General features: G+C 48.2%; 1 protein-coding gene across 1 annotated transcript in view; it reads right to left on the bottom strand.

Annotated features, from left to right (window-relative positions):
• Positions 1 to 8,702: 8,702 nt before the first annotated feature.
• Positions 8,703 to 20,061, bottom strand: part of KCTD2 (potassium channel tetramerization domain containing 2) — a 13,485-nt gene continuing 2,126 nt past the window's right edge. The window contains exons 4-8 of the mRNA XM_006886379.1: positions 18,580 to 18,688; positions 16,834 to 16,925; positions 12,017 to 12,112; positions 9,900 to 10,025; positions 8,703 to 8,732 (exon numbers count right to left, since the gene is read on the bottom strand). Of these exons, the coding sequence (XP_006886441.1) occupies positions 8,703 to 8,732; positions 9,900 to 10,025; positions 12,017 to 12,112; positions 16,834 to 16,925; positions 18,580 to 18,688 (453 nt within the window). The remainder of the gene's footprint in view (positions 8,733 to 9,899; positions 10,026 to 12,016; positions 12,113 to 16,833; positions 16,926 to 18,579; positions 18,689 to 20,061) is intronic.

The following is a 20,061-nucleotide window of genomic DNA, read 5'->3' on the forward strand; positions in this document are numbered from 1 at the left end:
AGAAGGGACAGCTAGGGGACCACGGACAGCGAGAGGCCAAGCCCAGGAGGGGTGGTGACATTGAGAGCTCCCAAATGGTTCCATTTCAGATCTTATTCAAGCATGCTGACAGTGGCAGGCATAGCTGGGTCAGAGGCCATGCTGGGGGGCGTGTTCACACACCTTGTGATTACTACACGTGCAGAAGCCAAGTCTCTTCAGAGGAAGTGGGGCCCCACTCCACTGCCAAGGAAAAGGACCAGAAAGAGAGGCAAAAGCATTCGTCACCACCATGAGATGCCAGGCTGCTCTCTGGGCCCACAGTGTGCAGAGAAGGCAGAAGACACAGTCTACCCGGGGCACTGGTCACCAGATCCTCACCCCCAACTGATGGATAGCCGTGCTCCCACGTTATCAGTCAGACTCTTGGGAAGGAGATGACTTAAAAAAAAATAAATATTATTTTGTGTGTGTACTGTCAAATCTGATTTGACTGGTACAGGAGGAGATTGCCCCTCCTTCTCCAGTAGAGCATCTGGTGGATTCGAACCGCGTGCCTCTAGCATTGGACACTTCCCCCCCCCTCGCCCCACCTTCTGGACTTCTATTTTTTTTTAATTATTTTATATTGATTTGCTTACAAAGTTCGTATACATTGTGTTTCACACTATCCTTCATTCACATTGTGTTTCATACAATCATTACCATACATTGTTTTATAAAATTAATCACTGTTGAACTATGCCCACCATTGCCCTGCTTTTCTAGATCCCAGCTGGATCTTTCCCATTTCCTTTATCCTCTCCCTCCACCACCAAATTATTTGACCCTATGATTTCCCCCTTGCCTATCCTCATCCCTCTGCTCCCACCCTTCTTGGACCCTCATACACATTTTACTAGTTTTCTTTTTGTTTCGACAATAGTGGTCTTATCCAGTATTTGTCCTTATGAGACTGAATTAGTTCACTCAGCGTAATGTTCTTCAGTCCCTCCCAAGTTATGTAGTAATTTTCAAAATCACTGCTTCTGAGTGCTGCATAATATTGCATCGTGAAAATGTACCACAATATCTCAATCCATTCGATTGTGGTTGGACATTTGGGCTGTTTCCATGCTCTTTGCAATTGTGAATAATGCTGCTATGAACATTAGTGTATCTATCTCTGTGTCTCAGTTCTAATACGGTGGAATAGCTGGGTCATACGGAATTTCTATGTGTCATTTTACAATCTCACTAACAATGTATGAGAGTCCCTATCTCCTCACATACTCTAACATTTATTGCTTGCTGTTCTGTTAAACATTGCCACTGACAAAGGGGTGAGATGCTATCTCATTGTGATTTTTATTTGCATCTCTTATTGTCCATAATTGTGAGCATTTCTTTCTATGTCTATTGGCCATCTGAAGGTCTTCCTCTGTGAAAAGTTTTTTCCATGTCTTTTGCCCATATTATAATTGAGTTATTGTTCTTTTTCTTGTGGAGGCCCTGTGGTATTCTGTGAGCTATTGTTGTGAGACCCTTGTCTGAGATGGTATTGCCAAATGTTGTTTTTTTTCCAGTCAGTAAGTTTTCTTTTCATCTTCTTGGAGAAAGAGTTTGATACACACAGGGACTTTAGAAGGTCCCATTCATCGATTTTATCCTCTCCTGGACATACATTTCTGGCTGTATTTGTCAGCCTCTCTTTATGCCACAGGTGAGGCCTTCTAAGCTTGGTCCCACTTCAAAGAAGACCACCACCTCAGTTCATGAAGGGTTTGGTAAACACATTCTCAGAAGGAGTGGTTCTCAGACTGTGGGCCCTGGGGGCCAGGGAGGCGGGGTCTTTATGAAAGCTGTCCTCTGGGAGCTCAAGTGCCATTTGTGTCTTCCTCAGAGTATTGAGTTCAGGGCTCAGCCACCTCTTTTCACAGGACCAACTGTGCGATTCTGAAGAGATAAAAGCCCATAGGTGAAGTCCCTCCCTAGTGTATCCCCCAGCCCTCCTCTCTCCTCGTAGACCCTGGCATCACCAATGTTGGGGTTGGGACTCAAAGTGTCCTCCCAAACCACTGAACACCAAGCAGGCTCCGGCTACAAACATCCACCTTGTACTTGCTCCTGAATGTTAGAAAATTCGACCCCACTTTTGAAATTACTGAATCCACCCCTCCCAAACCCAAACTATGGCTGGCGAGTGGATTCCAACTCGTCACCGTAGAGGATAGAGAACTGCCCCTTTGTCTACAAGGCTGGAATCATCACAAGAGCTGACTGCCACATCTTTCTCCTGCAGAGCAGCTGGTGGGTTTGAACCATTAACATTTGGGACAGCAGCCAAGCACTTAATCTCTGTGTCCCCAGGGGCCCTTGAACCAGGTCTTACCATCAATTTATTACCATCACTTTCACTTGCTGCGTGTACAGTCATTGAAAAGACTCCCAGTCTTCCTTGGACTAAATGAAAAAGTGCATAACTGACACTGCTGTGGTTTTCTGAGGCGGTAACTTGCCTGAGATGAGATTGCCTTTCTCTCTTGGAGCTCAGCGGCTGCTGGGTTCAAAGCTCCGGGGAGGCATCATTTTGGGTTGTGAGTGCCGCTCCCTACAGATTCTGCCACCAGTGCTCCCACTTGGAATAAAGTAAATCCAAGAAGCATATGCATCTGTCCAGCCTGACCTACAAATCCAATGTGAAGACACACTTAGACCGGATCTCGTTTGCCAGCTGGGAATTGCCGGCACTGGTGTTATCGGCAGCTCGGTCACCCTGGCACTAACGCTCCCATCCTACTCTACAGAGAGGCAGATGAACAGCGAGGTTTCTAGCTCCTTCGTGACCAAAGCAAGTACATGATACACATGCATTTCTTTGCCTGCGCCTTGGGAGATGCTGGCCTTCCATTTACAGCACAAGCTGGTGTCCAGTAGGGACATGCGTTAACTTTGCCGTCATGATGTCTGGCGGTGCTAGGGCATCTTGGAAGTTTGAATGAGCAACACTTATTTTTTGGCATTTGTATGGCATGGTTTCCTATGTGGTGTTTATATGTTGGGGCTTTGGTAATGATGTCATTTCCAGGAAATTCTTTTCAGGTACAACTGCGTATTTGAGAACCACATCTGTCCTCTGTATTGGCTGCTCCGCCTGGCTGCCCTCCCAGTTAGGTGTCCCTTGGGGTCGTAGCACGAGTTCCTGATACTCCATCACCAGAGCTCCCTCATGCGAGGTGTGTCCTTAAGCACAGTATGCTGTATTTCTGGCATTTAGGAAGACTTCTGGGGGTGAGAGAGCAGCAGGCAGGTGCACGTAGTGGGCACATGGTCCCTCAGAAGAGTGGGGGTGTCCCTGATAGACTACCACGTGTACGCTTCTCACAATCCTCCACTAGGTCTTCTCTGCTTTGAGCAGAAATAGGTTTGGTTGTTTTTAATAGTTCTTTTGACATAAACAAGAATTCACAGTGAGTGTTTTCCCCAAGCCACGACATCCATGCTTGCATGTGTGCAGGAGACTGTAAGAATGTCACTCCTTCATGGAGGCCTTTGTGTTGGTGTAGAGCTGTGGTACTGGGATCATGTGGTGGGTGAAGAGAACCTAGGCTTACTTGTTGTGTATTGGTGAGTCAGAATTGACCCTCTCGTGGGTTTTTGTTGTTATTGTTATGTGCCATCGAGTTGCTTGTGACTCATAGCGACCCTATGTACAACAGCCTCTGTTCTGTCCTGTGCCAATCGCACTGTCTCTGACACTCCCATCCCGATTACCCCAGTCACTGAATCAATCCACCTCCTAGAGGACCTTCCCCTCCTGCACTGTCCCTCCACTTTCCCAAGCATGATGTCCTTCTCCAAGGACCGGTCTCTCCTTACAACATGTCCAAAGTATGTTAGATGGAGCTTCAGAGTCCTGGCATCCAAGGAACCTCCTGGTTTAACCCTTTCCAGGATGAATCTTTGTTTTCCTAGCAGTCCATGGTACTCTCAATACTCTTCTCCAGCACCACAGCTCAAATGCATCAATTCTTCTATCCTCCTTGGTCATTGTCCAACTCTCTGATGCATAACAAGTGATTGCAAAGACCATGGCCTGTATCAGACTCACCTTAGTCTCCAGAGAGACACCGTTGCTCTTCAGTACTTTGGAGAGGTCCCTAACAGCAGACTTTCCAATGGCAATGCGCCTTTTAATTTCCTGGCTACTGGTGCCAAGAGTGTTGACTGTGAAGCCAAGCAACCTAAAGCTGTGAACAACCTCAATCTCTTCACCATCCATCCTGATGCTGCCAGTTGGCCCAGTGGTGAGAATCTTTGTCTTCTTGACATTGAGCCTCAATCCATATTGGAGGCTGCAGTGCTTGACCCTCTGCAGCAGGTGCTTCAGGTCCTCCTCAGTTTCAGCAAGCAGGGCTGTCATCTTCATAACGCAGATTGTTGATAGATCATGGGTTTTTAGAGGCTGTAAATTGCATGGGAAGAGACTGTTACCTTTCTCCAGCAGAGCCCGTAAGAGTTTTGAGCTGCATTGCTTTTGAAGTGGAAACAAAGGAGGGGAAGACCCTCAGTGAGATGGACTTACACTGTGACCATAGTAACAATGGGCTCCAGACGAGGATGGTACAGGGCAGGCCAGGGTTCAGACTTGGACTACACTCGAAAGCACCTAACAACAGACGTCATTCTTTCTGGACATTGTTTGGTTTTTTTTTGTTTTTGTTTTTAAGAAATGGACTCTGAAGAATAAGGGAACTGCAGGTCATTTTCTTTTCTCTGTACCTGAAGAGGGCAACACTGAGGATGTGATGAATCTGCAGCTCATTCTGCTTTTAAGTAGTGACCATGACATGGAGTTGGAGGACGGAGCAGTCACTGTTGCTAGGGAAAGGCCTGACCTGGACAGGGTCTGTGATGAAAGTGAATGGTGGGCGGATGGCGCCAACTTTGAAAGAATTGCTTGCTTCACAGCGTGCTAGAGTTGACCCAGATCGGACGCAGGGAGACAGGGATGAATTGTTTTCTGTTTGTGGTCATGGAAGAGAGACTGGAATTGACAAAGGACCAAACTAATCTTTAAGTGACTCCAGAAAGGACGGCCTGAGAAGTGAGGGCAGGACAAGAGAATGCCAAGGAGAGACAGGCAGCGGCCTGCTGCAGAGGCAGGGGACGGGCCTGCTGGGCACGTCCAAGGGCAGACACATCCTGGCGGAGCACACATTGCTGGTCCTGACGAACCCCTCTTGGCCATGACTGCTGCAAAATTTAGGACTAAAACAAGATCCTGGACTGGCCCAGGACACACAATGCAGTAACTCAACAAAGTGCACAGCAGAGAAGCTGGCCGTGACAGGTACCCAATTATCAACACTCTGAAAGATGCCATGGCAGCTGGTCAAAGCCTGGTGCCATCATGAGCTGTTCGCCAACCAAGTCGGTTAAGTGCAGGTATGAGGCCTGGTTCTGCCTGACTCGTGAGCTGGCTTTGCCAGCCAGCTGGGTATCTAGTCCAGAAAAAGAAACTCCAGCTTCCCTGGCTCCCTCGGGGAGTGCTGCCCTTGGGCTGCGACAGGCAGTAACCCTTCTCACATGGTCACTGCCTTCGACAACTGTTGTGCTTCCTGCCTCCTGATGAAAAGCACAAATAGAAGGGGACCATGCGGCCCGCACAGTGCGAGCCTGGTGGCGAAGGAAGGGAAGCATTTCAATGGAAAGGACGTGTGTGTCAGCAGTAAACGGGCAGCTCAAGAATCCGAAGTTCAACCCAGAGGACAGCACGGGTGTCAAGACACAGCAGACACTCCTCCCAAGTCCCTGCCTCAGAGGGGTTGCAGGACAGGAGCCATGAAGGTGGCGGTGGGGCCACTTCCACTAGGGGTGGACAACCAGGTGTTCTGGATGGCGGCACTGACTGACTGCCGGATTTCCTTCTTCAGCTTGACTTCTTGGCTTTGTAAGCGGTTTCAGCATGTGGCCCGTAACCACGGGGGCGGATTTTCTCCAGCCTTGCTTCCAGCAGGCAGTCTGTTCTGTGCGGGGACCTCAAAGGTCCTTTTGGGTGAAGAGGCGGCTGGGAGTTGGGGGGTGTGCCACGTGACACGTGCTCCTGTCAGGCTGAAAGGGGTGGCATGGGGACTGCGGACGCAGGAGGAAGGAGACTCAGACAGCCGTTCTGTGCAGCCACTGTGGGACCTTTATGTGACACCCCACATTTCCAAAAGTTTTACATAATATAAATGTGCTAAGAAAACACTTTTTCTCATGCCTCATCCCACTAAGTGTACCTCCAGACTCAGTCAGTGGGACACAGGTGTCCCAGGTAGTATGTGGAAACGCATCTGACCTAACACAATGTTAATACTCAGTGACTCACCATGCATTCCATCAGAGAAACAACCCTTTATCACCAAGATCTAACAAACACAAAGGAGTCTGGTCATGAAAAGGCTAAAGAAGAGTTACATGTGGGTTTGGTCTGGTCAAAAGTGTAAAAAGACAGTGAACAGGCCACCAGCTGCCTCAGGACCAGGCTCCTGCTGCGTCGGCCCCAGCACACGGGCGTCCACGGCTGCATGTCACCCTGTGGCTTTCCTGCTGGGCCCTTGTGGCTGTGACTGCATCCGGGAGCCCAGGCTTTGGGTACTGATGGTCAACAAGTCTGGGCCTTTGATATTTTGGATGTTTAACTCTACAGATATCAAGTCTTCTGATAAGCAGGAAAGTGGAAGAAGTTTTAGACATCTCTTGAGATTTGAAAACACCACACCAATTGTTCAATGCTTAAAGATGAGAGTTAAGGAACTGAGCCATCCTAACCCTAAAGCTAAAGAGATTTCAGTACACGGACCACAGCCTTGAGTGCACGAAGCTCCCACCTGGTACTCTGACTGTTACAGTTTCATGTCTTTAACACAGCAGGAGATTCCGCCACTGCTGAGCGAGTGCACCTGTCTGCCACTGTGATTCACTATGGAATCCCGATCAAGGCCATTATACTGCAGTAGGAAGAGTGAGGATTCTTGGATGCTATTTAATAACATGAAAAAATAAATGCCCGAGCAATTGAACAACTCCATGGGCTGACAGCAGATATCTGACAGACCTCCGTGTGCGCTTACATTCTTTTCATCAGTCTCGGGACTGAGCGAGAATGTGGTGACATTCACTTTTGCTCCCAGAACTCTTTCTGTTTCCAGCCTGATGTAAGAAAATAGCTACCACTATGCAGTCTCAGAAAAAGATTGCCTGCTTCTCTGAAGAAAATGGTAATAATACATATTATATGTTTATACAGGGAATAGACATGGCTCCTTTTCCCCAAAAGGAGAAAGACTAGCTTTGAAATTGGAAATAGAGTCTTAGTATTGTACGAAGTGCTCATAATTCAATAAAACTCAGTATATTAAAAAAAAAAGACATTGAACACAGTCATCTTCAGTCGTTTCCCAGGTCGCCCCCAGAGGCCCAGCTAGCAGGAAGGCGGGCTGTACACACACAGCCAGCTCTGACGGTGTGCTGTGGCCTCTTACAGATGCAGCCTTCCCAGAGCCACACTCTCTACACAACTTGCCAAATTACTGTTATCCGGGGAAAAAGAATTCCCAGGCTCATCTGTATTCTGCAACTGCTCACTGAGACTCAGAAATCCGAAAAATAAGTCAGGTACAAGCTCTGTGGCCACAGCATGAGGAAAGCTTATGACTTGGTCCCTGACACTACGGCACCCGCAGGAAAGGGCAGTGTCCCCTGGACCGCACAGCCGGCACACACACTGACGGGGTGGCAGGAGTCTCTGACATCACCAGGGACCAGGTGTGCCGAGCCAAGAAGCCAGGAGACACAACTTTCTCGTGTTCAGTCGAGGCATTTCCAAGGGAAAAAAATCACAGAAATAACACTGTGGATACAACAGAACACATTTGGCAACTTTCAAAGAAAAATCCTTCCCCTCCTCAGGTCACAAGAGGGGCTACAAAGTTCCTCCACCCTTGGTCTAGTTTAGGAGGACAGGGAAGGAACACTGAGAGAACAGGGGAGAAAAGGCCACAGAAGCGCTTCTACAGAACTACAGCTCCCATTTCTCCAGCGCCAAGTTGGGGCAGGACGGAGCCCGGCCTGACCCTCTTCTCGGGGAAGAAGGCAAACTCTCTGCAGGGTCCCGGCTGCTAGAGACAAACACGGCAAAGCTGACAGGGAGCAGTCAAGGCCCCCAGCCACGCTGCAGAATGAGGGGGAGAAGAGCAGCCCCTCCTCCATGTGGCTGCTTGACACAGAGGATCAAGGCGTCCTCGGAGCAGCTCACTCACAAGGCGCTACTGGAACCGTCAGCATCTGCTTCCTTGAGGCAGCAAAGGAGCAGAGAGCACAGCGCAGCTGCAGAGTCCACTTGGCACACACGGTGACATGGCACAGCTCAGGGACAAGCCCTCCTTCACGTGCTCCGGCTTCTCTGCAGTCCAGGCCACTGAGAAGGAGCTGGCCCCTCTCCTCCCTGACCCCCAGAGCCCCATGAAGGCTCCAACTGCGGTGGTAGGTCGGTTAGAACACTGGCTAAGAAGACAAAAGCAGGTTTCTGAGAAGGTGCTCTGTAGCCAGGGGCCGCATGGGCTCTGGATTCCTGCAGGTGGGCTGGGGGTCTCCCGGGGCCAGGCTCAGTCGCTCGCGGGAGCTCGGTACTGTACAGGAGCAGGGACCGCGCAGACACACTCTGGACTGTGCTCTTGACGGCGCTGCCAAGTCTTCCTTCACATTCGAGATCCTCTCTCCTGAAGAATCTGAAAGTGGAGACAGGGAGAGGCCTGAGACTCTGGACCTTTCCAGGCTCAGGGTGCTCTGCACATTGATGGGGGGACAGTGAGGCCAGAAATAAACCCAATGCTCTCAGGAAGCGAGGAGGAAGTGGAGCCTCGGCCACGTCCGAAGTATCGGCTGGGGAAAACTCTTCACCAGTTAGCTGCTGGCTGGAGTCTCCCCGTGCTGAGGACTAAAGAGCAAGGCTTCCGCTTCTTCAGCGAGCAGTGGGAGTGCGTGTGGAAGCAGGGATGCACACACACTTCCCGGGCACCACGGACGAAGAAGAAAGGAATGGTGCACAAATCTTTGCCATCACTGAAGAGAGGGCAAAAGTCACAAAGGAACAAGGAGTCCTTCTACGGGCACAGCCTAGGGCGCATGAGGGGTGGCCAGTGACAGACTGGGCACAGCCTAGGGCAAGGGGTAAGGGAGTGTGGCTAGCAACAGGCCTGGGGCACAGCCCAGAGCCGCGAGGTGTGGCCAGTGACCAGTGACGCTGGGACACAGCCTAGGACCGCGTGAGGTGTGGCCAGTGACAGGCTCGATGATAACAAGATTTATCTGCCAGATAGGGACATGGTTAGTGCCGCTTTCCACTCCAAAACAAGCCCCAGACTCAGCAGCCTTGCTGCTCAAAGGCTTCAGCCTGCAGCAGAAGGGGTTTTCTTTGGACTGACAAAACTCAGCCTGACCTGAGAACAGGGGGCCACAGCTTCAAGCGCAATAGGACCTGGAGGCAGGGGGCCAAAATGAGAAGAGCAGGGGTGCAATTCAACCTGATAAAACAAACTTGTTCAAATTCCTGAGTGGGAAATATTTGATTCAGATTTTCTAAATGCCAATTTTAACATTTAGAAAATTTAAAAACAGTGACAACACCTTTTTTCTGCCAAATAAGTTTCAAAGACTTTCAAACTTGAGTTCAGAATTCTTCCCTTGAATGGTGACAAGGTTTCTTTTCTGTTGGTCTGACAGAGGTTGTGGAGAGCCCACCCTGCAAAGGCTCACATTTTCTAAATGCAAACGTCACTGCAGGGGACACCCTGATGAGAAATCCAAGAGCCCAAAGCCCATGAGGTGCAATCAGCTCAGGCCAAGACTGAGGGCCAGGAGCTGGGGGCGGACACCATGCGGAGACGCTGTCTTACCTTTGCCTTCTCACTAGGCTCTATGACGATGCCGTTGGTGGAATTATTGAGCTCCCGGGAGACAACACACAGGAACTCTGCCTGATCCTCGTTCCCATAGTTATAGGAAGATCCAATGCTGATGAGCTGAGGACACAGGATATGGTGACTAACACACTGCAGCACGTCAGCCACACTCTCCTCTGGACACAAGGAACCTTGTTCTTTTACTTCTCAAAACCCACCCACTGCCATCGCGTTGATTCTGACTCCCAGTGACCCTGAAGGACAGAACTGAACTGTCCCACTGGGTCTCTGAACTTGCACAGAAGCACATGGCCTCATCTTTCTTGGGAGGAGTGGCTGGTGGGTTTGAACTGGCAAGCTTTTGGTTAGCAAGAAGATTCTCTTAGTCCCTGCACCAGTTGGGTTCCAGGCAAGCAAGGTCTCAGGTCCTAACTTTATGTCAGCAGTGCAGGAGGGTTTGGCCAGTGAGGTTGTCCCCAAGCAGCCGCCCATGCGCTCTGCCGCTCCCACCCCTCGGCTAAGGTTCTGATGTAACCCCAAAGGTGGCCATTTCTCCTGATGTACAGCCTTGAGCAAAGAATGTTACAAAAAAGTACTCTGTGAGACTTGAACAATCTCTCATCTTGGTGTTCTCATCTTAGTGTCCTGAATACAATTCAGCAGCCGAATTCAGTGTTCTGACTCTGAGCTGGACCTGCACATGCAGAAGCAGCCGAGCCCGAGGGTTAGGCCATTTTGGCAACATGACATTTCCTTTCTCAGGCACTGGGGTGAAACGGAGTGTTTCTGTGAATGAAAAGGGGCACTTGCTTCAGCCAAAACACCTACATGGAGCCGGCTCATCCTAAGCACAAGTCCTAGAAAGGAGACTGGCGTGAGGAAGGATCTGGAAGGCACAGAGGCGTGCACTGCACAGCTCCTCCAGGCTCTAGTCTGCTGCTACTCCTGACCCTTCTGGAAACCTGAATTTAAGATCCGACTCTAAATGGAAATACACACAGAGAGGGAGAGGCGGAGGCTAAGGGTGAAGTCATCTGGTGAGGTCACCGGAGTGATGTGCTTGCGTGGCTAGGCTGCGCCCCTCAACTTCCTCACCCACAGAAGGGGGTCAACGGCAGCCTACTTCATTCTCTCACGGGGCATTAGTAGGATGATGGTAACATAAAAGCGGTCATTCACTCACAAAACCGAGTTTTAAAATAACATCCTTTAAAAGACAAAACAACATCCTTTGCTCGAGACTTGATGTCTGGGAAAGCACTTGAGAGCGGAGAATGCTGAACTGCTGACAACAGTTTGCAACCCCCACTCGTAGAAGAGGACTTAGCTCATGTGCACAGGGCCGGGCTCTGTTGGGGAAGGGAGGTCAAAGGGCAGCTGAGCAGCAGGTTTATATTTAGCCTTTCCGACCCTGTTATCACAGGCAGGGACTTGTACCTTAGAAGCCAAGTTTATTGTTGCAATCCCAGTGACCTTTCAAACTCTACCTAACACCATGCATGAGTCAGGGAAGATGAGCTTGACCGTTCCTGCCCGGTCTGCGACCATCCGAAGTGATGAACAATTCTGCCACCTACTGACAGCAAACAGCAAAACCCAGATCCGCAATTCCTCCTCAGCCGCGCTAACACGGAAACTAAAGGACCAGCCCTGCCACCCGTGGCTCCTCTTACTTTGGCCCCAATCACACTGACACACAATGAGACGGGAAGGGGTGCTGGGGCCTCATCTTCCCTAGGTGTTCCAGGGGGCATCAACGGGGCCTGCCCCACACTCACCAGAGGATCCCTCCAGGTGGCCCCGCTCCAGCCTAATAAGCGGCAGCTCTCCATGGACACAACTCAGTTGAAGACTTTGGATATGAACTTGGGGGGCTCTGCACTGTTCTCATCTCCCAACCCACCATGCACGCCTCATAAGCCATGTAGCACATCATTCACGCAGCCTGGCTCTCCTCGTTCACGCAGTGCAGCTCTCCTCTGTGTTTTTAAATGGGTGCACTGGCCCTACTGACCTCTTGGGGTTCTCGGCTGGTTACGGAGGGTGGCTGTTTGAGGAGGTGTGGGCTCCAAGGCGGAGACAGAGAGGTGACGGCAATTTAAGAGACCTACCTGTTCAAATTTCCAACCATCAGACATAGTGGAGACCATCTGTGTGAGTTCCTCCTCTTGGCACTGCAGGACTCTGTACACGTGCTTCACGGGGCCCTAGGACAACCGGAGACAGGCTGTCAAGAGCCACGGCAAGGACTGAGCCTGCAGCTGGCTCCGTGAGGCTCATCGAGAGGCCGCACGGAAGAAGAGGCCGCTGGGAATGCGTCCCCCTTTCTAGCCACCACCCGCCCTTTCCAAGCTGCACTGTAATTTCGTACAAAAAGCTGATTAAGGAAAAAGGGGCCCCACGTATAAAAAGGAGAACCATGTATAAAAACACACCGAACTTTAGATGGATGAATTATGTGAACCACCACGCTGACAGAACTTCGGACTCATCCACCGCCCTAAGCAGACCGTGAAATCCCTCACTGCTACCTGACACAGGTATGTTGATAATGGACTGTGTTCTGGTTTATTCACTGTGATGTTAAAACCAAACCCATTACTGTCAATTCCCTGCAGGACAGAGCAAAGCCTGTGCAGTGGCTGGTGGGTTTGAACAGAGAACCTTAAGGTTAGCAGCTAAGTGCCATAACCACTGCATCACCAGAACTCCTCCTGATACCTTCTTACAGGAACAACGTCCAGATCGTTCAAAGTCTCAGGCTGTTTTCACTCTCTCCTAATGCTGCCCGACTACAGAAGTTTTTCTGAGTGTTAAATAAAGATATCCCTTTTATAGACGTCATTTGCTGACCAACTCCTCTCTCCAGAACATAAGCTGGAACTGGATTCCCAAGGCGAGCTCCCAACACAGCTGTGGCCTTAAAGGTCCTAAACTTCAGCCTCTGGGAGCCCCTGTGACCACGTCGGGGGTCAGGGATCCCCCACGAGATGGGGTGAGCAGTGGCTGCCGGGCGGCACTCTCACCCGCAGATGTTTGCGCACATGAGGCACGTGCACTACGGTACCTGGACCCCTGTGTCGGGTCCACTGCTGGCTCTGGGGGTAGGGAGGCGGGCATGGACGGACAACAGACTGGAGGACACCAGCAGCAAAGGCCGCAATGAGGCCCTCAGTCACGCAGAGACGGCCAGCCATGTTAAAACTGATGTGAAGAATGTACGAACAGAGCTCCGGCAGCGTAGTGGCAAGAAGCTGCACTGCAATCCCAGGGGTGTGCGGTTCGAATCCATCAGATGCTCTGCTGGAGAAGGAGGGGCAATCTTCTTCTGTACCAGTCAGATCCGATTGGTACACATAAAAAATTATATTTAAAAAAAAGAATGTATGAACGTTCCCGTAAAAATGATAAAAATTAGGCTGGACGAAGCCCTGAAACTAGTGCTGTGAGATCAACTTTAAGCATGACGTCATCTTTAAACCAAATAGTTTAACTGGATCAATAAACAATGCTTGCCTTGAGCACTGTGCTCTTTGAAGAACCACCTGTAGGGGGTTAAACTGCCAACAGTCACTCAGAGATGGGCTAGGAAGCATCAGGTGCAGTGAACTGTTGCTAACAGCTGAGCAAACAGCTCAGAAAAGGAGAGTCAGGGCCCAACCTGAAGAATGCCATCTTCATCATTTAACTGTGCCCGCTGAAACCTGCCGCGTCTGGCTGTGCACATTCTAACAACAAAGGACATTTAAAAAATCTACCCAGAGCAAACAAAGCTAGCAAGCTTAGAGAGAAGTGGAGCTTAAGAAATGGAGGAGGTCATTTTTAAAGACAATGTCAAATCCTTAAATCGAAGCATGCCTTGACTTAACTGAAACCCGTGAACACTTTTTTGCCGGGGGTGGGGGGAACCCCATCAACAACAAAAACCAGCTTAGACTGTGTACTTTTTCAAAAGGATGAGTGAGTTTCAGCTATGTGGGAAATAATCCAGAACACTCGGTCTTCTCAGGCCCCCACCTGACACATGAAGACCCGCCCCTTACAGAGTTAGGGGCTCCTGAAGCTTCTCAGTCAGCAAGTGCATCGGAGAGAGGGCTGGGGCCTGACCCAGGTGTGCCTGGTAATACTGCATTTCCTCTTCTAGGCTTTCTCCTTAAACACAGTCCTGCATCGTTAACCAAACCACTAAGCGCACACAGAACACAGGACAGATGCCCAAAAGATTCCAACTAGCTGGAACCACACATTTTGGAAACAACCAGCTATTTTATATCATGGAATATTAAACCATCAAAAAAAAACGATGATACTGGTCACAGCTGTCAAAGTCCCAGATTGAAGATATCTCCGCTATCCCTTTCTCTTTGCTTTCAAAGTAAAATCCGGAGCTGTCAAATACATCAAGATTAATTCCCCAGAGAGAATAAAAACAGGATCAGAAGCAGCAGAGTAGTGAGAATGGTGGCAGCTAGTCAGAGAGATAAGGAGAGTCTGAAGCAAAGGTCTTGGGCTCTGCCATAAGGAACTGTCACAAAGGTGGTGACACGTTTGAAGGGACAGCCACAGAAATCCACAGACAGCTTCATCTCAGAGGCATAAGTGGGCCGTGACAAGGGCGAGTGCCTTTGAACACCATCAAATCCATTTCTCAGTTTCACTAAACAAAAGGGACAGATGGGAAGCTCAATTAACATCAAAAGGGTCTTGACATTCTTAGAACAAAAAAAGGCTTCCAACTGAGTCTAGAGGCTGGCCTTCAAAATCTGCAGGACTAATTAACTTAATTGCTGCCATCAGAAAGATATCTCACAATGCTTTCTAGGAATCGGCTACTAATGGCAAAAAAAGAAACAAGAAAGAGAGAGAATGTTCAGGTACTACGATTTGACCTATTTCAAATCAAACAATTCATGGAACTGTCCAAATCATACTAGGTTATTTTGGAATGTAGAAAGCAGGAGGTAAAGCGAGATTTCCACATGTCTAAGCCACCAAATATACGACATGAAGGATGTCGTATAAGATGGGAAGACGGGCCTCTAGCACCAGATCTCATTTCATGTGATAATATGCAGACCAACCACAAAGGCACCTCTGAACACTGCTGGCTAAGTGGAAGAGAATGAAAATTAAGTAAGTCCTGTTTTCCACCTTTGTGAACTGCTAGAGAGAGAAAAACATTTTTAAAAATTCATTTTTTTAAAACATAGGAAGGGTCGTTATTTAGTGAGAATTCCCCTTAGAGGCTGAAAATGGTGCCTTACGTGAGCCCAACACAAGAGAGTAAGACACTTTGTTCTTTTTTGAAAAAAAAACACAATCTACAGCTTGCTTCTTAACGGAAGAAAATTCCACTTCCACCCTGCTCTGGATGAGACCTCAGGAGAGTAGCTGCCAACCTGTCACAGGATAGATGGTGAGGTATGCTCAAGGCAGACAGACGGTCCTGGTGCAGAACGGCTCTGCCCGTGCTTAGCATAACTCAGTCATTTGTCTACTTAGCTGTTATTTGTAACATACACCACAAAACACACACCAATTCAGCTCTTTCTACATGCATGATCTTGTGCCACTCTTTTCACCTTTTTTCTGAGTCTTTCTCTTCAATTACTAGACGTTCAGTGACTCCTAAGGTTCTGATCTCATCTCTCAAGTTGCTATTTTGACCGTTTTTTTTTTGCTAGTTTTACGTTTTATGAGCCGTTTCTAATGCATGCATTCTTTACTGGTCAAGAGACTGTTCAGTTTTAATAAAATTACAGGGGGATTACCGCAGGGTGAAAGTTTCAGGGGTTCCATAGTTCCAAAACTTGTGGAATTTTTTAAAAATTGGAAATTCTCTTCTGAATTTCCTCCCCTTTTGATCAGCATTCATCTATGGAATTGTTGCTCAAAATGTTCCATGATGACAGCTGAGCACCACCCAGCTTTTCTGGTCTTAGGGCAAAAGTAATGAATCACACATTGTATATCTTCTTCCTATTCCTGACGCTCCTTGTCTCTCAGTTTCTCTAAGTAAATAGACAGACATCAATTATGCTTTGGACAGCTACTTGCAAGCTTTTACAGCCTGGGGAAGTAGTTAGAACAAAAGGACTACTCGTATTATTAGGTCAAATATCTGACATTTCCCAGAAAGAGCTCTGTGGGAAAGTTCTCAAGTTTAGACTAAGTACATAAAACCTAGGGTCTGTTTTTTTTCTGTTAGATTTTAAGCTTCTGGAGGGCAAGGACCTTCTTTAGTGTTTAAGTCCTATGGGCCCAGAAACCACCGTGGGCACACTGATGACGATGGACCAGGAATGAGCTACATATATACCCTATCCTCTTCCCTGCTTAAAACTGGGGCGAAGTGTAGGCTTCATTTTGTTAACTACATAATAGAAAGAAAAGCTGTACGTTTTCCCCTGTATATTTACAAGCAGCTTCTAAACGCTCTCCCTGAGGTTCACTCTCAGATGACTTATAGAGCTGGGGGTGATGGGGACAGCACTCTCAGCTTACTTACAAAGCTGGGGGTGAGGGGAGCAGGTTAAACACTCATCGTGTAAGAGTGGCCAAAGGCTGAGGTGAGATCGTGTTTGATCTCATCATGGACAGCATGGTTTGGACCTAACATGCCCGAGTTCCTCCCACTGATGTGTGGTAACCATCGACAATCTCTCTTCTTCTCCAGGGACATGGGGCTGGGGTCCTTCCCTGTGATTCCTTTGCCCATTCTGAACAGTTCTTGGGGTTGGATCTGCTGTGTCTGGTTGAGCATGCTCAGTATGCATGGCAGGTAGACAGTGGTCCGCTCAGACCTCCCGCTCTGAGGGGTGGGCCAGGATGCTCACCAAGCGGCACATTATCCTTCTGAAGTCACACCCTGACGTAAGGACACACTCACACAAGACACTGTTCCCTTTAAAAAGTCAAAATACGTTACTTGTGAAGTTCTGTTCTCATTGTCCCGTATTCGCTCCTTAACCAGTCGCACCAGAGACGCAATGTTGTAAAATTCTGCTTCTTCCAGCACACCTAGAACATGGACCCGACTACAGTTAGAGAACTGTGAGTTCCCCAGACAGCAAGCACTAACTTACATCACCAAGGGCCTAGAGCTCTTTTGAAAATGGCTGCATTTACCAAGTGTCCGTTTTCAAAAGGAAGTCCATTCTCTTTGGTGTTAAAATAAAATTACCTTTTCCCCCACAAGTGAGGTAAGCCCAAGAGCCCGCCTGGCCCATCCGTTTCACCCCCACCGCTTCCTCCTGCACCTGCCCACGAGCTGCAGGAACCCGCTCCCATATGTCACTTAGTTCCTGCAGCTGATCACAGAGGACATCTCACTGTGCAAATTCTGCCCAAAAAAGATCCAGCAGGGGGTACGGACATTTATGTGGACCTGATAGCACAGGATATTCATTACTGAGCATTGCAAAGGCAACCATTAAAAGAATCCCGTGCTAATACGCAGAATCATTAAAAAGCCTTCAGCAGGACAACTAAATGGGACGTGTCTGACAATAATTGAGCATGAACTGTAACATGATTTATCCATACCGTGTTTCCCAAGTTTGATAACAGCACTGTGATTACCTAAGAGTCCATCCTTGTTCTTGAGAAACACGCAAGTATTAAGGGGTGAAGGGGCACGCAAGCTGCAACCGGTCCGCAAATAGCTCAAAAACAACATCGCTGAGACCAAGGGGGGAGGGGCGAGAGAATGAACAAGAATACAAAAATGGCCAAAAAAGTTAAAAAAAACAGTGAATTTGGATAAAGGAAATTCTTTGTACTATTCTTGTCATTTTCTTTAAGTGTGAAATGAAAAAGAAATGAACGTTTTTAGAAAAGATGCTTAAAACGTCTCTTTTCCAGAAATATGATTGTTAGTTTGTAACTGGTGGGGAACATAGAATATACTGTATTATTCCTCTGGTCTTTCATCAGACTATTTAAAATTTTCCAAAACACAGTGTAAACAAAAAAAAGGTAAGACTTCTGGTTTTTGACCCTTTGGAACACACCTTTTTACAGTCACTTTGCTAGCCAGCATGGCCCCTACAGCTCTGATTCAGGGCACGTGGACCTAGAGACAAGCCCCAGTTTTTCATGTAAGGACTTCAGGGAGAACCCCCCAAGCCTTTTGGAAAGATGCTTAGACCCACTTACCGTCTAAACGCCCTACAAAGCAAAAAGATGAAGTGACGATGTACACCTGACAATGAACTGGAGAATAAATTAGGTCAGGCGCAAACATTTGCAGGGAAGCATGAGACCAGAGTCTTAAGAGAAATGAGGCCAATGCTTCCTACTCCCCCCCCCCCAAGGCTGGAAGTTCAAACTGAAATGAAAAATAAAAATAACTGAACGTCAGCAATGTGCTTCCACAAGCTCTGGACCTCCTCGGCCAGCCCCTCCGTAATCGTGGGAAGGGATCAAGGTTATCCTGCAGGTTCCAAAGGAACCCTGCGGCTCTCTGTATAGTTAAGCCGCTGGGTCCCCCTTCTCAGTAAGCAGATGGGAAAGAACAAAACGGGGAGCTCGTGGACAAGAAGAGGCAATGCGTGGTTTCCTGCTCACTTTCAGAAACTTGTCCTACACATGTACGTGAACACAATCTAAATTCAAAAATGTATTCCAGATTCCACCTGGAGGTCCAAGTGTCACATCCACATACTGTTCTTACCTTCTTCTGCCAATTCCTTATTAATGATGAGTTTCCCATGTCGGAGGTAGTTTAGGATAGGCCCGAAGTAGGTGGGATCTCTGTCAATCAGATAGGCCCCTGTCTCATCCTGTCAATCAATCAAACACCAAAATATCATTGTGGAGAACTCCGGAGCTTTAAGCCAAACTCAGAGGAGGCCTTCACCCTCTTCACTGATGCCTTAAGACAACAAATCATCCTACCAGCTAAAAAAATTTAGTCATTTAGCAAGTCAGTAGTGTTTGCCTATCACAAACTATTGGCCAGAAGTCTACATTTATTTCTCTTATGCTTCTAGATAGTTTGAGGCACACATGTACTTATTACAACTATGCATTTACTTGCGGATTTGAGTTTTCTTAAGTCTTTGGACTGCAGTGAACCTCGTAAGCTGGCCAACTATGAACACTCTTTTGTAACATTTTTATAATACACAAAGGTAGACGACAGCTTCCATTAGCCTGAGATCAGAAGAACTAGATGGTGCCCCACTCTCCTCCTGCTCTGACTGGGACCACAGCAGAAGGCGCTGGACAGAGAGAAAAAGAAACACAGAACAAAACAGTGCAGAGACTGGTCTGACAGACCCAAGACTATGACCCTTGGTCATCCTTTAGACCTGCAATTGAGCTCACTCTTGGCAATCAATCTTTTGCCAAATACACAGGCTTCTCAAGTTTTGAGCAATAGTCCCTGTAAGGAATGTGAGCCTCACTGCAATCAACCACAGGAGACCAAAAGGGCAGTATTTTCCCAAAAACAAAGTTCTGAAGGCAGAAAGGGGCAAGAAGGCTATGTGCATAGCAACGGTGACCCAGGGAGGAAGTGCAAAAGAGTGCTGAGGGGACTGTAATCAATGTCGTGAAACAAAATGCTTATAAAAAGAATCTGCTCTGTAAGCATTCGTCCAAACCACAATACAATGCTTTTAACAGGAGGAAGCCCCACAGTGGTGGGACTTAACGTCTACATGTTGAAGCAGACATTCCAACTTTGCCTCCCAAGCATATTCCTAATTCTAAGAAAACCTCTATTCAGTTGGCTGTGCTCCCTGAGCTCGAGGCCAACAGCGGGAGCCTGCACTGCCAGCTGTAATCTCTCACAACCCCAGCTCTGTGCCCACAGCAAGCTTGGCATCGCCAGGACCCTGGTTCTCAACAGCTTTCGCTCGATTCTTCTTCACAGTAAAAAGACCAACAAAAACCTGGCTTAGTTGGCAACACGGATGATGTAAAGTCAGTGTCAACAAGAGTTTGGGGAATCACTTTAATTTAAGGCAGGAGAGATTTCCACCAAGCGGAGGTTAACGGAAAGGAAGCTGGGCAGGAGACAAAGGGATGAAGCCAACTCTTGTTTACAGAACCACAGCTTGGCTGTACGGGGTACCCAGCGAAGAAAGCTGTGATCTGTGCCCTTAAGGGGGAAAATCCAAAGAAGATGTAAAAATAAAGAAAAGGGGCG

The sequence above is a fragment of the Elephantulus edwardii genome, unplaced genomic scaffold (genome assembly GCF_000299155.1).
Source record: "Elephantulus edwardii isolate Elephantulus edwardi_28Jun2011 unplaced genomic scaffold, EleEdw1.0 scaffold00048, whole genome shotgun sequence".
Lineage (NCBI taxonomy): Eukaryota > Metazoa > Chordata > Mammalia > Macroscelidea > Macroscelididae > Elephantulus > Elephantulus edwardii.